At 39.2% G+C, this 16526-nt stretch overlaps 1 protein-coding gene, 1 long non-coding RNA gene and 1 other non-coding gene across 3 annotated transcripts; 2 read left to right on the forward strand and 1 right to left on the reverse strand.

Moving 5' to 3' along the window:
* Nucleotides 1-1537: 1537 nt before the first annotated feature.
* LOC123474012 lies at nt 1538-6064 on the forward strand. Its single transcript, XR_006648628.1, has 3 exons — nt 1538-1911; nt 5832-5905; nt 5978-6064. It is a non-coding gene; the product is annotated as an uncharacterized LOC123474012 (long non-coding RNA).
* Nucleotides 6065-7449: 1385 nt separating this feature from the next.
* LOC116932737 lies at nt 7450-8974 on the forward strand. The gene is made up of 4 exons (XR_006649115.1): nt 7450-7758; nt 7854-8011; nt 8097-8538; nt 8596-8974. It is a non-coding gene; the product is annotated as an uncharacterized LOC116932737 (transcript).
* A 353-nt stretch (nt 8975-9327) lies between these two features.
* On the reverse strand, nt 9328-11553 carry LOC116933120. Its single transcript, XM_045176294.1, has 7 exons — nt 11410-11553; nt 11081-11340; nt 10522-11022; nt 10277-10447; nt 10079-10211; nt 9913-10019; nt 9328-9846 (listed from the first exon to the last, which is right to left on the reverse strand). The coding sequence occupies exons 1-7, from the start codon at nt 11510-11512 to the stop codon at nt 9607-9609; spliced, it is 1515 nt and encodes a 504-aa protein (XP_045032229.1). The 5' UTR covers nt 11513-11553; the 3' UTR covers nt 9328-9606.
* Nucleotides 11554-16526: the final 4973 nt, after the last annotated feature.

A 16526-nucleotide genomic window follows, 5' to 3' on the forward strand; every position in this document is an offset into this window, starting at 1 on the left:
GCTTGTTGTTTTCTGTTGGCATCGATTGAACGACGGGTGGCACTGGCTGCTTTGTTTTGATTGAAGTTGCGTTAAGTCTCCGTGTGGTGGTGTATGTGGCATTGTGTGGAATTTGCTGGCTGTCTCGTTTATCTGTAATTGGTTTTGATTTGTCTCCGCCAGAGGGTGGTTTTGTGTATGCCTGCTGTGCTGTGAGAATGGGGCTGAGGCTTTCGCAGCTGCTTTGACTTGTACTGTGTTGTCGGATGATAACGTCGGCGTTAAAGTGCGCTGGTCTTCTCGTTTGATGAGGACTTTTAGCTGCTGTGCCGTGAATTGTACCGTGTTAAGTATTGCTTCCGGAAGATCCGCTAGGTTTTCCAGGTGTGAGAGGAGATTTAAAACTAGTTGGTGGGTTTGGTCTGGGACGGCTGCAAGGTTGACAAGGCGCCGTAGTAGGGATGGGAGTTGAAGAAAATCGTTGATGAATGTCGTTGAGTGAGCTGTGCAAATTTTTTCTACGAGGCCCAAGGATAGTTGACGGAGAATGCCGTGAGGAATTGGATGCTGTTTCTTCCTGCTGCTCTGCGTCTTCGTCTTCTTAACTGTTTTAAGGCTAACAGTTGAACGAGTGGATCTCTTTTGGTGAAGAGATGCTTCAGATAAATCAAGATTTACTTTAGAGACAGGTACAGAAGTAAGATTATCAAAGGTGGGCAAAAAAGGTTCAGATCCGTAACGGACAGTACTCTTTATTGGTTTACTAAAAATTTTAGGCTTAGCACCCGTATACAATGACATTGTGGATAAGTTCAAATACCGCTGCCACCAGATGTAAAGGGATCATGTATTTAACCATTCTTCCCTTTACGAAATAATTTAAATTAAAAGCGGTTTTAAATAAATGAATAAGAGACGTCTGATCCACAATGTAATGTATTTGATTTCTCACACTGATATGGTGACGACGGCGATGCAATGGTGATGTCTTGTTCGCTTCAGCTTTTGGTGTCATTTGCCTGTTGCCAAAATTACATATTAAACCAATTTCTGTTTTCCTCAATAGCTACGGGATGAAGGCAGAAACCTGGGGGTGATTTGGTGTTTCATGTTAAATGTCCTTGTCATTATTGGAGCGTTGATTTCGCAAGGAAAATGACGACTTGTGCGTCATATTCTTTGTAAATGAGATCATTAAATAAGGGAATTTGTAGAACGTATTCAATGCGTTGAGTTATGGTTGGACTATAAATGAGAGTTCCGTGAGTGTTGGTGTCAGTATAGTTCGTATATCTCCTACTGAGATGCTGTCTGTAAGTGACTTGTCTTCCTTGTAAGACGTTGTAGAAGAAAACACTTTGGTGCGAAAAGATGAGTTTGATCGCGATGGAGATTTGGTAGAGGATGGTAATGGAGTGAACGTTGAATCCATGTAAAAAAAACGAAAAGTGGCTCCTTCCCAAACGCATTTGATTAGGGATTTGGTTATTGATTTGTCAAAGTACACAGTTAAAAGTGGCTTGCCCACCTAAGCCTACTTATTAAGTGTACCCATTCATAGTGTAGGTTTGGTGGGCATCGTCAACACTTTTTAAAAGTGTATAAGCCCACTTATATACGATTTCCCGTGTACCCATCCACAAGTGTACAACACACTTGTAAAACCCTTTGTTTCTCCTCGCGCTCTTGCCTTCGAGCAATTTCTCTTCAATTTGAAATTTGGCAACATTTCAGTCTGTGAGTCTGTTGTTGACTTGTTGTGACGCTATCCATCCTCCAACAGGGAATGAATTTTTTCAAGTTTTTTTCTGTAAATACATTTTCTTTTTTTTTTAATTTGTGGAATCAACTCGCCATTTACGGCTCTGGAATTGAATCCCCTATCAAGATTCCAACTAATATCCTTACTATATAGTGGATTCATCAAATCTGGTAAGAAAAGTTTTTGGGGAAAAGTGTTGTGTTTATGTTTCCAACTTAAGCGCCCGTTGCAGAACCCGATTCCCCGGTTGCCAAAACCAGCTCCCACTTCTCCTGTCAATTCTCTTTCGTCGTCTGCTAAACGACCATGCGATTTTTTCTGTTCTCTTTCACACGTCACAGAAGTAAGGTACTCATTTTGATTTCACTTAAATGGAATATGTCGTGTCTCGTATTATTTGTGTGTGACATCTTTATGGTTAATAAAGTCCTCATTCACACATTATTGAGTGTGCTAACAATCTAGTTTGGTCCCTTTTCTTTAACAATTTCAACAGGTTATGGGCCCAGAATCGCACATTGCTGTTAAAATTTGAAAAAACCATTATGGCCGAACACAATACCCACGACATTGGATCTATGAGAGCAGTGGCACATGTACCTAAGTTCGATGGGACAAATCACAGAGAATGGAATTACCAGTTACATCTCAGCTTCCAAGGAATGGAGATCGATGAAGTAGTCACAGGGGCAGAGTTGCTTCCTGAGGAGGTAACGAGAACTATGCCTGCTTAACTGAACTCATACAATAGCCCTAACGCTACAGCATCACATACTGAAATGCATATCTCTAAGCCCTAACGCTTGAGCATCACCATGATGCATATGCAATTTAACCACATTCTCATGTCCGCAGTCCTATGACAATCTTTTGAAAAAGAATGAAGTACCTGCACTCATTCGACTCTACCACGCAATGCTCCTCAATCAGACGGGATACTACATGCTTACTCTCAGAACAGACAACGGGAGAGCAGAATACGACAACCATGAAGCCGACGAGTTTCTCACTAAAGTCGGCATTCGTCACGAGACCAGTGCCCCCTACACCCCTACTCAAAATGGGACAGCCGAACGAGTCAACCGGACACTGCTCAACAGCGTGCGAGCCATGCTCATCTCTAGTGGCCTCCCACCGTCAATGTGGGCAGAAGCGGTATCCTACTCCGCTTTCATTCGAAACAGGGTCCTCTCTAGAACCGGTGACACCACTCCTTATGAACTCTGGAATAAACGACAACCTGATGTGTCAAACATTCGCATCTTCGGGTCAAGAGCCTTCATAAGAAACCCAACACCAAGTTCTAAACTAGAAGCACGCAGCTTAGAAGGAGTTTTCGTTGGCCGCAGCATCAATCAAAATGCATCTCGTGTATACATCCCTGAAACAAGAAAAGTTCTCAACAGCAAAGATGTGAAAATTGATGAAACGATCCTGTATCGGGATATGACAAAGAATTCGCCTACTCTTACCAATGAAATAGACGTTATCAATAACGATTCAGGAAACTCTCTTATTACAGATGGCAATCCATGCGCTGACGAATTAATCCCACAACAGGAAATGATGGCAAATGTACCTATCCCAACCAACGAACCAGACGTCCTCGGTGATGAATGGAACTCACAAACCTCTGTCGTCATACCTCCAGCTACCAACATCCACCAGAGTCCTGCGACTGACCACGACGATACTATTCAAAACGATGCCATCGTCCTCAATGGTGAACACGAGCGAGTTCACGACGCACTTCCGCGGGGTACGAACACAACTCATATCGACAACCCTGAACGCAATGATGGACAAACTCGCCGATCACATCGCCAGCCCAAACACTCTGAAAAATACCGACTCTACATAGAATCGCTAGCCAAGCAAGCAATCTTCTATGGCATGCCAGCTTCACATTGTGAGTCCAAACTGTCTAAACTACTAGAACCAGGTAGCTACACTGAAGCCATCACATGCGAAGATGCTAAATTCTGGATTCCGGCCATTGCTGAAGAGTATGACTCTCTTGTCCGAAACGGCACATGGACTCTATGTCAGCTCCCCACCAACCGCAAAGCAATCCAAGGAAAATGGATTATGAAATTCAAACCAGGATTCAAGACGACACCACCAAGGTACAAGGCTCGTTTCGTCGTCAAGGGATATTCGCAAGTCTATGGCTTAGACTACACCGAAACCTATGCACCAGTAGTGAAAAACTACTCGATCAGAGCCATTTTAGCCATCGTTGCTGCACGGGATCTCGAAATGATCCAAATTGACGTAAAAACCGCCTTCCTCTATGGCACTTTAGACGAGGAAATCTACAAGGAGCAACCTGAGGGCTTCGTGATTCCAGGCAAAGAGCAAGACGTTTGCCGTCTCATCAAGAGCATCTACGGCCTCAAGCAAGCGTCTCGTGTTTGGAATATTAAATTTAACGAATTCATAATTTTGTTTGGACTCGTCAGAAGCACAGCTGATCCATGTGTCTACTACCGCCATCTCCGTCCGGGAGGGGCAGACGAAGAAATAACAATCTTCATCCTATACGTCGACGACGGACTCATCATTAGTAGTCTCAAAACCGTTCTTACCGAGATGATGACTTTTCTTGGCAAAGAATTTGAAGTTCGATCCCTTCCAGCCGACCGCTTTATTGGGATTGACATCAACCGCAACAGAGCACAGCGCACCATTCATCTTTCCCAGCCAGACTACACAAAGGCGGTGCTTGAGAGGTACGGAATGAGCAACTGCGCAACCCTCTCTGTTCCAGCTGATCCTTCCGTCAAACTGACACCACAAATGAGTCCGCAAACAGAAGAAGAAAAACGAGAAATGAAAAATGTTCCGTTTATGGAATGCATCGGTTCCGTCATGCATCTTACTCACCTGACCAGAGCGGATATCGCCTACGCTGTCGGACAAGTCTCAAGATACTCCCAAAATCCAGGCCAAGAACACTGGAAAGCCCTCAAGCGCATCATGGCCTACTTACGCAAAACAATAAAATTTGGTCTTTTATTCGGTGGAGCCAACAACGAACTAATTGGATACTGCGATGCTGACTATGCAGGTGACTTGGGAAACAGAAGATCAACTTCAGGAGCTGTTTTCACCCTCTACAACGGTCCGATATCATGGTTTAGCCGTCGTCAAACCTGCGTTGCACTCTCAACAACTAAATCAGAGTTCATCTCCGCAGCAGAAGCAGCAAAAGAAGCCATCTGGCTTAATCGCATCCTCACAGAATTGGGCACTAATGAGTTGCCCGTCCCACTTCGATGTGATAACCAGGGTGCTATTGCTCTTATTCGCGACCCCGTGTTCCACCAACGGACAAAGCACATTGATGTGCGTTTTTTCTTCGTGCGTGATGCTCAAGCAGAAGGAAAGATCAACATAACTTACATTGAAACCGACAATCAGCTAGCAGACATCTTTACGAAAGCCTTAGTGCTCCGAGGTTCGAGAAACTACGTGCATATCTGAACATATGCGAAGTTCAGGATTGAGACGGACATTTGAGGGGCGCATTGCGTTAAATCGTGCGCTTAACTTGAGGGGCGTGTTGTGTTTATGTTTCCAACTTAAGCGCCCGTTGCAGAACCCGATTCCCCGGTTGCCAAAACCAGCTCCCACTTCTCCTGTCAATTCTCTTTCGTCGTCTGCTAAACGACCATGCGATTTTTTCTGTTCTCTTTCACACGTCACAGAAGTAAGGTACTCATTTTGATTTCACTTAAATGGAATATGTCGTGTCTCGTATTATTTGTGTGTGACATCTTTATGGTTAATAAAGTCCTCATTCACACATTATTGAGTGTGCTAACAATCTAGTTTGGTCCCTTTTCTTTAACAATTTCAACAAAAAGTATTTCACACATTTTTTTTCCATGTTTTGATGTTATTTCATAGCTGTTATATTTATATGATTATTCTGACTGGCGTTTAAGTTTTAAAAATGCTACATCAAACCTTAATTTTTTTGAGCAATCTAAAATTTTTATGTTACTCTGTAAAGAATTAAACTAGCTTGTTTGAGAAGTGAACCTTTATCGATAAGTCCTAACATCTCTTATTCATTTCATTACAGAATGCCAACTCCATTTAACTTCTTTAAAGCAACAAGTCATCATGCCAATATTGAAAATGTTTTCAATTTATAAGGTATAATAATAAATTTCTCATTATTCAATTTTGTTTTAAGTTAACTGACATTTGTTTTTTCTTCTTATTAAGTTGCTGCAGTTAAGTTGCTGCCCCAACTGTGGCCCGTTTCTCATGTCTACATCACAGCTTCTTCAGCAATTAGTCTTCATGGTGACATAAAGAAATTTACCTACATCAGGTATAAGAAATGGTAACCTACGTTCATAAAATGTTTTATTTTTCCCCATTTCCCGAGACAAAAATTTTTTTTTTCGAATTTTCGAGACAGGGAAAATGGGGAAAAATAAAACATTTTATGAACGTAGGTTACCCAACCACTAAAAATATGAAATAATTCACACGATATGCTGAATTTTTGTGCTTAATTTGCATGTGCATACCAAAGTGATACCGTGCATGATTTCATTAAAAATTACGGTGTGTGAAGCATTGGATCAGTAGGGAAACCCAAAATTATTATCTTAGCGGACTCAGCGCCACCATGCGGCATGTCACGCGCATCGCTACAGGGGGATATAGGCGTTAGCGGTCTTTCACTTCGTTGTCTATGACCAAACGTTACCTTCGTGTCCTAGCTTATCAACGTCTGGGGCGGAGGGTGGGGGTTGATGACGCTTTCAGTGTTGTGAAAACAAAGCATCGCTGCCAGATACATTTTTCTCAGTAAGCATTTTTTATACCTACACCAGAGTAATAGAATAATGGTGTAGTCACGCTTATGGCGGGCCCTCCCATTGCCTTTTTGGCCTGAAAGTATTTCTGTCTCATAACGAAAGCGCCACAGCGGCTGTGTTGTGAACTTGTGATGTATTACGTTTTCGCTATGTTTTTGCTCATTTTCGTCGTCTGTACTTCAGAAAGTAAACAAAAAGTGGCATAATTAATTAGTGAGAAAAAATGTATGTATAAACATATGGGTTGTTATAACAATAACAACCCTTAAAACTCAATTCATAGGTGGCAGTTACGGTTATGGGACACTTAAATCGATATCTTGCCTCATTTTCTCACAATCGATACGCGAAATTGGCAACAATTTTTGGGAAATAATCTGAGAGGGGGAGCTAATAACATGGCCGTGGCTAAACCAGTATTCTATTACTCTGCCTACACAGAGGGCGCTGTGGGTACTATTTTACAAGGTCACTTTCAGTTGAACCTTGACTGTTACCCTGAAGAGAGATTGCTCCAGCCTCCAATGAATCTTCAAAAACGCGTTCCTAAACGGTATTTACCAGTTCCGTCACCGTCACCATCTCCGTCCCCATCTCCAACACGACGACCATCAACGCCACTTTCACCACCCGTGACGCCAACGTCTTCTATCGAAACCGACGAGACACGCTACAATGTGCAACGAATTCTTGATGAGAAGTAAGTGAAATTTCTTTTCTGGAATTGTGATGCTGGGTCCATCGAACGGCCGTCCATCACGGCCGTACTTCTACTACTACTGATACTACGTAGTAGTATACCCCCAAATGGCTTTACTTTTTGATGTATCACTTTTTGTTTTAATATTATTTTTTGGTCCTTGCTCTTTGTTTTCTTCCTCAACATCCCTTCGCTTCTTCTGCTCTTCCACCCTCGCCGACCGTGTTAGATGCTTAGATCCACACACACACTTGAAATAGGGCGACGAAGAAAAAGTCTTTCTTAACTGTTGGCTCCATTTTCTCGATCTTTCACCCGTCTCTGTGTTATACCCGGATGGCGGATTGAAACAACTGCAAACAGGCAGATGGAACCGAAGGATGAAGTGGTGGAAGAAAAATTAAAGGAATTAGAGGTTATAGGACATGCATGACATGTATGTCTCCGTTTCACGATCATGATTCGGTTTTTAGTGGGTAAATTAATTTTTCTTCTTCTTTATCTACTTCCTTCGTGAACAATAAGACTATATATTTTAGATTTACATTATTTTTTTTATACTTTCCATTAGGTTTTACTACAATCACGCCAACCAACGTATTCACGAATATTTCGTGAAATTTCGTCAATACCCTTCGACTGAAAATTGTTGTGTCTATGCCGAAGACTTATATGGCACCCCTATCCATCGAGATTTTGAAAAGCGCAAAAAAAAGCGAAAGAATTAAGGTAAGAAAATTTTTGGAAATAAAAAAATATTAGTTTATTTTAATAAAATTTTTACACAGTAATACTATATTTTTTTCCCCTGCAGGAAAAAGCGTTAACGCAGCGGTGGAAATAAAAAAGAGGGCAAAGCCGCAGCTATAGCTTCTCCATCTTTTGCTGCCGGGCCAGCTTATCCAACCATGGATGCTAGCCGAGCTTCACCATCTTTGGCTGCCGGGCCGGCTTATCCAGTCATAGATTCTGGCCCAGCCTCTCCATCTTTGGCTGCCGGGACATTAAGGGACTCCATGGCTGCTGGCCCAGCCCCTCCGTCTTTGGCTGCCGGGCCATTTATGACAGCGATGGACGCTGGCCCAGCCTCTCCGTCTTTGGTTACCGACCCATTCATGAAAAGTATGGACGCTGGCCATACCTCTCCAACTATGACTGCCGACCCACTCGTTCCAGCTATTGCTACCGTCCCAGCTCCAAAACGAAAACATACCGTAACTGAAGCCGAAAGGTTGCAATCTCGGATATGTTATTTTGTAAGTCTTATTAATATTTTTTGATATTTTATTTTCTCTAATTATTTTTTTTTGTAGTGCAGAAGATACGGCCACTACGCAAAAAGCTGCCCTTTGCGCCCAAGCCCAAATGCACTACCATGGCAGCAGCCGTGGCAGTAACCGTGGCAGAAACCGTGGCAGCAACCGTGGCTGCAACCGTGGTAACAACCGTGGCAACAACCGTGACAACAGCCGCAGCAACCCTGGCAGCAGCAACCGTGGCAGCAAACTAATCACGTTGGCAATAGCCAGCAACAATTGCCTCGTGAAGGTCTACGATCTAACAGATGTTTCCAACAACTAATCGCTTAATAATTTATGAGCGACGCACTTTTCTTTTCTTTTTTTAGCACGGAATAACAACAATAAAAAAACAAAATATGTAGTACTAAACCGAGATTTACATTGAAGTGGGGGAACCGACGCCTTTGACGACGTGCACTCGACTGGTTTTTTTTTTTTACAGGGCCGGGCTATGATAAAATCCGGGTGGATGTGTACACAGTTAAAAGTAAAATGTACACTTAACCCCACTTGGAAGTGGGGAAAATGGAAGTACCCACTTATAAGTGTAGATGCCCACTATTAGGTGTATGCATACACTTAATTATACACCTAAAAATAAGTGTATCCCCCCACTTAGGTACTAAGTGTGTTTAAGTGTACCCTAAAATCCTATACTTATTCCTAGCAATAGGTGTACAAATAGGTGTATAATAAGTTGGCTAAATTTAAGTGTACAAAATTTTTAAAAATAAAAATATTCAATTTGTAGGAAAAAGCATCATCAGACAAGTCTGACCATGCTATATTCTGTATTTAAAAACAACATGTCTCAATCAAACAAGAAACAGCACAATTTTACACATAATTATGATGAAAACATATTATGAGATAAACACGCTGCTTTTTAATTGGAAATTATTAGACAGCATCAGAAGAATTACCCAAATTTTTTGAGGCAATGTTGTCTAGCATGTTAGCAAAAGATTGATTTGAAGGGTTAATTGTGTAACAACTTTCCCCTAAGAATATTTGAAAGACAAACTATCCAAAAAGAAGATAAAATTTGTCTAGATGTTTTGGGAATTCCAATCTAAACACAAAAAAAGAGGCGAAGAGGACATTGAATGCCCTTGAGCAATCGCTGCCAAGGGGAATAACACTAAAGTCCAATACCAGGTTAAAAGACAACGGGTGCTCTAGGGATCCAACAACAATAAGGAAGGGCTGCTTATGATGGACAACATCCTTCGCCTTAGCGATCGCTGAAATCGATGCATTTTCCTGTTGATGTAATATAATCACTTCGTCAGATTATGTTGGAATAAAAACTTCATTACTTTTTGTTACCTTCACCAAGTGAAATAGGCGATCCAGTTTGGATTCGAAAGATGCTTTTTTAACGTTATACACTGCTGGCATAAGTTGCAAACATAAAATGAGGGAATTCATGGAATCTAAAACAAGTAAAAAAAATCATTTCAATGTTATTAAATTTAGTTGCTCGTGTATTTACCATCAGATGACTTGGGAACGTTCTTGTTTCCGCTTTTAGCCAAAAACCGAAGAGGAGCAGAAAATCTATCCAAAAATCGGCTTTTGAATGAAAAATGTTTATCAGGATATTTTTGATGGAAGTCCCGAAGAATCTGAAATTACCACAAAAATATGTTGTAGAATGTTACCAAACGTTACATGAAATATTCAAGCATACCAAAGATCCTTCATCACAATCCATGAACCTTGGGTACTCCACAAGGATTTCAGATACGCATTTAAATCGAAATGTACTCTCCCGATCGCGGAAGTCAAAGGTTTTTTCCATGTATTCAACAATTTTGGCTTTATTGTTGACTGAAACGACATGAACTTTCATCCATTCCACCTAATCAACAAAAAACGAGATGATCAACAGGCTAAATATTATGATAAAGACTAAAACACATATAAAGCATTTACCATTGATTTCATAATTTCCTCATCAAAGCCGTCAGCAGCAGGTAGTTTATTCTCGGGTACTACACCCTTTTTAATTTTCTTTATTCTCTTCTTCTTTTCACCAGCAATTCCATCCGATTCCTTGTTCTTTGATAAACCGTTAGGTTTTCTCTTCCTAATTCCCTCTTTTCTTCTTATTTCTTTGATTTTATTTTCAATGAAACCACCAGCTACTGGGTGATAGAAAACGTCGTGATTGAAAGACACACCACCATCTTGATCTGTGTGCTTTGTTGCTAGGCATGGGAAACTCTTTATAATTGCAGCTGCGTACATGTGTTTGGTATTCACTGATGGGTAATGTTTTTGTTGGTTACACTCTACCATGTGATTACACACAATGTTGACTATCTCGATGCGTTCACTGTGGGTCACGAAATCCTCGTTTCTTTCAATGTAGTTAAAAACAATTGCTTTCCCTTTCTGGCTACATTTGAGAATTTCCATTACATTTGGTGCACCCTGTATAAATTGCGTGTTAGTCTTTTTGTCATCTTAAACATGGAATAATTGTAAAAACCTGTTCAGCAGTCGATTCCTGTGATTCACTTGTAGACGGAACTGGGATTTCAGACGTAGAAGTAGACGGAATTACAATGCGAAGAGTAGTTCCAGTTTCATTTGGCTCATTTATTATTGTATGATTTCCAGCAATGGAGTCAGCAGAGCGTAACTTTTCCAATAGTTTCCGCAATTTAGAAGCTGGGCCAATTTTGAAGCCCATGCTTGCTACTTCCACGTCATTAAGAATAAGAAATGATTCCCCGTCGATTTCATTTCCTTTTGAGTAATAAAGGATTAAATTAGATTTGTATAATATTTCACGTAAGACAACATTCATGAATTTACCTTTCAGAATATTGGTTACATTTTCATCAAAGCCTTTGCTTTTCAAAAACACTTCTACATCGTCTATATTCCACATTTTGATTTCATCATTGGTTGCCTCCATTTCTTTAGCAATTGGTTTTAGTATTTCGGATATTCAGAGGTAGTCCGAGAAAAAGGAAGACTAATAATGAAATATTGGAAAAATATTAAGTTAGTTGTCTATATAATGTGACGAGGGCTGACATATTTGTTTGAATCATTAGAAAAATTCAAAACAAAATCAAGCGGCTCAATCAAAATGCATGAAAGGATACTTAGAAATAGAAATTGTTCTTGGCTTCGTTCCTCAACTAGGTAGGAGTGGTAATCGGTTTCATAAGAAACTGTTTTCAACTCAGATAATACAAGGAAAATTGTGGAATTATTTTGAACAATTATGTTTTTAATCAATGTAAATTTAGGCAAACCCGATTCAGTCTCGTAACTTTTTTTAATAACAATAATCCTTCTTGGACGGTATTCCCATCCTTGGAATTTTACCCATTTGTGAACGGAATTTTTAAAAGAAGGATCTAAGGAAAATTTCCCGATGCAGAGAAACAGGGAGCAGTGCAATTACATCAGCAAAGGAGAGATTTGATTTCCCTGCTTCAAATGGTCCAAAAATTTTATTTGTACATAAAATTTCTTTTTCCATCACATTGAGGCAATGCAAACGTTGTACATGTGAAGCTAAGGACTTACAAATATTAATATAATTACCAATGAACTGTGCTCTACGTTTCAGTACGTAGTGAAATGATTCAAATCGCATGCACCAGTACCGAATCGGTGGCCCATGCATTTTTATCATTTGTGGATAGTGAATAAGATGGTGCATTTTATTAATAGGTTGTGTCTCTGGAAAAAGGAGGTTAAACTGTTCAAAAAATTCCGAAATCATGACTTTTAAAATGTTACAATGAGCTATAGTAACCTCCGGGGAAAATATAATGTCGCAAATTGATAAAAACAAAATTAGAAAACGAAAGTGTTTGTCATCCTCTGGAATTTTGTCTGCGAACATCAAAAGAAAGTTTCTCAAAAGGCATAAATTTTGTCCAGCTCGTTGTTTAGTACTATAATTCCCTAACTCTCGCAAATTTGCATCAGTAAATTTAGGACTAGGCTTGTTTTCGGAATCATATCTGCCGTAATGAAAAGATCTGATCCTTTCATTAATGAAATCGGCAGATAATCCATATTCCTTCTTATGAATATTCCACTCTCTTAAACATAGTTTTAAACAAAATGGGGAAATTCCTTCAGGAATGTCGTGCATCGCATCTAGAATAAAATTTTCACCAATGTGGAAACAACTACTGTCATTCAATGGGCAAATTCCCTTAATCCCCGTACTGGGGTCCCCGTTAGGACAATTTTCTGTCATATATTGTGCCTGCTCATCGATTGAACGCCTGCTACGCAACACAACATTGTCAGACGTGGGATGATTTCTAATATCAGCTCTTATAATTTCACATAAACGACATAGTTTCGTCGCCGAGGGGCTCATGAATCCACCAATTTCATGGGCACCTTTAGTGTCCGCACATAGCGTTACAACTGTTCCGTGCACTCTAAAACCGGGACGATGAGGAATGTCAAGAAGCATTCCCTCCTCTGATTCCAAAATTCGAAGTTCTTTCATGAATTCTTTAAAAATGACATCAAATCCATACTCCTACAGGTGTTTAGTTTTTACTATCGCAAAAGGGAAAATATTTTTTTGACTGGAATTTTCAAGTGGTGGGATATTTAAAATCATATAACAAAAATTGCCAATTTCGTGAATCTTTACTTTGCTCCCAAGCGGATTAACCAAGTCTACGTCATCATAGAAAACTTGAAATCTCACCGCAAATGGGAATCGTTTTAGGAATGGATGATTTGCAAAATGTTCTCCATCCCTATGCGAACGTAAAAAACCGTCACTCGATTTCTTTTCTGAGAAAAATTTTTGATAAAAATTGTCGTTTGAAAACAAAGATGTCAGTGTTGGTCGAACACTGATGTACTGAAATGTGGTTTTGATTTGACGAGGCAAAATAATACCATTATGATTTCTAATTTTTTTTTCTTCGCTGCCAAAATAAATCTCTTCTGGTGAGACATAATTAAAATGTTTCGTGAAAAATTTGTTTCTTTTAAATGTAGTGGACAATTTCTGTAACGATTCAACAATTTCAGTTTTAGTACAAGGGTCGCAATGCATAAAAGTATCCAACAAGTTTTTAGTTAAAAAATTGATGGCGGTTTCAGTAACATTGAAGTGTGCCGATAATTTGAGCAGTATTTTACCTACTGAAACGCTAACAGAATCATCTGGGATGATTGGCATTCCTTCAAAATCATGATCAAAACTAGCTTCAGCTGAAATATCCTGCTCCATTGGTTCTACCTGATGTTGAGTTTCAATATTGTTGTCAGCGTCCATTTCCAAATCAACATTTTTTTCACACACAGATAAATGATAACGAAAATTGGCAAATGTATCAACTTTCTGTGTGCAACCATTTTGTCCACAAAAAAGCGCGTCATTTCTTTCTTTATTTGCTGTTTTAAAACCATGCTGTTGACGGAAATGCTTTGTAAGGGCTTCGTACGGGCCTTGAATGACCAAAAAACATTTAAAACAAGTAAAATTCCTTTCCCTCTGTACAAAAACAGGCATTGTGTTCAAGAAACGTTCTACCAAAAAATGCACTGCGAATAACTTTTTGGCTAAAAAAAAAACAAAACTTAAAACATTAACCCTTAATTATTTATCAAAGAACCAGATTTGTATATATTGTACGGAACAACGATTACGCGATAAATGATTAATCTAAAATTTTATAAAAATGGTTACCAAACCGAAAATGGACAAATCCTGAAGACGAAGACTTTCTGGAATTTGGAACAGCAATAAAAGGCAGCAAATTACGCTGAAATCGTGAAACGGCTTACAAGATGAATGATCCGAGTAGTGTAGCACGAAAAGAAATGTCAAAATCACTTCAGTAACAATCGAGATTGAAAATTTAGCAAATGGCGAGAAAAATCAGAAACAAAATCCAGCATGGACAGCAGTCTTAGACGAGATAATGAGGAGAATGAAGAACACTCAGCAAAACCGGCAAACAGTACCACCATTTTGTTATATAAATCCCTAAACACAACATCTTTTGTAATGCGCATCTTTTGTTTTTCTTGAAACGTAAGGTGCCCCCCACCCTTTTCTACAAACCCAATCAAACAAAAAAAAGTTATATTCAAAATTAGTTTATTTTTCATCACAGGGATTCACAGCATACAAAGTTATGTGTAAACTGGGACAATAATATAACAACAGACTCACAGACTGAAATGTTGCCAAATTTCAAATTGAAGAGAAATTGCTAGAAGGCAAGAGCGCGAGGAGAAACAAAGGGTTTTACAAGTGTGTTGTACACTTGTGGATGGGTACACGGGAAATCGTTTATAAGTGGGCTTATACACTTTTAAAAAGTGTTGACGATGCCCACCAAACCTACACTATGAATGGGTACACTTAATAAGTAGGCTTAGGTGGGCAAGCCACTTTTAACTGTGTAGCAATAGAGATCACGGATGAGTTGACGTCTCCCACGTTCAGATACAGTGATACAGTTACATGTGTATATAGTCATAAAGAAATGTAGTGGATCTTACATTTGTAACTAGGTGACGGATTACGTGTAAAATTTTTTTTTTTATAAAAAAGAAAAGAGGAACTTTGATTATTCACAGAAATAAAAAAATAAAATAAAGAAACCGGACTTGTCCAGCTATCCATTTCCGGAGCAAGTTATACAAGCTTCTTTGTTTTCGTATGTAAACAGTAAAAAAATGTAGAACTTATCCATCATGGACGTTAATGTATAAAAAAGAACAAAATGTTGCTTTAAACAATTGGATGCGTGTGTGTGTGCGTAAACACACGCCAACTAACGGCAATGTTGTATAATATTTGACCGGGTCTTCTTTTTCTACGTTTTTTTTCTTTGCAACTACTACAAAACTTCATCATTCAAAGAGTTTTGGGGCAGCACACGAAAAGGCCAAATCAACAAAACAAAAAATCTAAAAATAATTTTAAAAAAACTTTTTAAAATCTATTTTACCTAAATCGAAAATTGCATGTAAAGTGAAGGCTTATCAGAAGGATTATCAGAAGGATTATCTTCAACGACTTCATTTTACTTTACGCTTGACATTTTCCACGAACAAAACCCCCCCCCAAAAAAAATGAAAGGAAAGAAATAAAAATTTCAAAATGTCTTTCGTATTATCGTGCGTTTTGCTGCTTTTGTCGATAAATTAGCGAGTCAAATGTTTGAAAACGTGTGAACCGAAAAGAGGGGGGCAAAGAAGAAACAACCGCCAACGCTTCACTCACGTCAGGGTGTGGTATTGAAGATCTATCCCTACATCGCCTGAAGCCTTTCGTTCATTTTCTTCTTTCGAACAAAACCCAAACAGAGCACTACACACAGCACACGAAATGACGCGTATTTAGATTCTAATTCAAACGAGCGGCATTTAACTTCTATACAGTCATCCTTTTATCTCTCTCTCTTTTTTTTTTCTCCTAAATTGCACAAACGGCAGCATATAACGCGACGGGCAAATCACGCGTGAGAATGTTCTCATGGAAAAAATAAAAGAGACAAACATTTTTCAAGAAAAATTCAAATCTCATTTTCTTTTAAATTTTAAAACATTCTATTCATTCTATGCCAATGTAAAAAATAAATGTTGTTTTTTCTTCAACAAAACTTAAAGCCGATGAGATGGCCAGAAAATAACGTAACAAAACAATGGACCAGCATCCCGCATCGGATAATGGCAACGTGTCTAACAAGTTGGATCAAGGTTTTGATTGCGTTATTTAATAACAAACCCGCACTTTCAATTTTCATGTTTTTTTTTAGAAAGAATTTCTCATCGTTCGATTTCAAGATGCAATATTTTCCTTTCTTATGTCCAGTAAAGTTTTCCATGCATTTGCCTTGGAAATATCATAGGCAAAACAGATCATTAATCTGCCTTTAAAACAGTGTGGGTTGAATGACGACACCTTGGAATAATCCCAT

Source organism: Daphnia magna, linkage group LG7 (assembly GCF_020631705.1).
Source record: "Daphnia magna isolate NIES linkage group LG7, ASM2063170v1.1, whole genome shotgun sequence".
Lineage (NCBI taxonomy): Eukaryota > Metazoa > Arthropoda > Branchiopoda > Diplostraca > Daphniidae > Daphnia > Daphnia magna.

Excerpts from the sequence above, each read along its gene's own strand:
- LOC116933120 (XM_045176294.1), bottom strand. The coding sequence starts at position 11,512 with ATGGAGGCAACCAATGATGAAATCAAAATGTGGAATATAGACGATGTA. Across the intron at positions 11,341-11,409 it reads TGTAACCAATATTCTGAAAG|GAAATGAAATCGACGGGGAA; the intron begins GTAAATTCATGA and ends ATTACTCAAAAG. Across the intron at positions 10,212-10,276 it reads ATTGTGATGAAGGATCTTTG|ATTCTTCGGGACTTCCATCA; the intron begins GTATGCTTGAAT and ends TGGTAATTTCAG.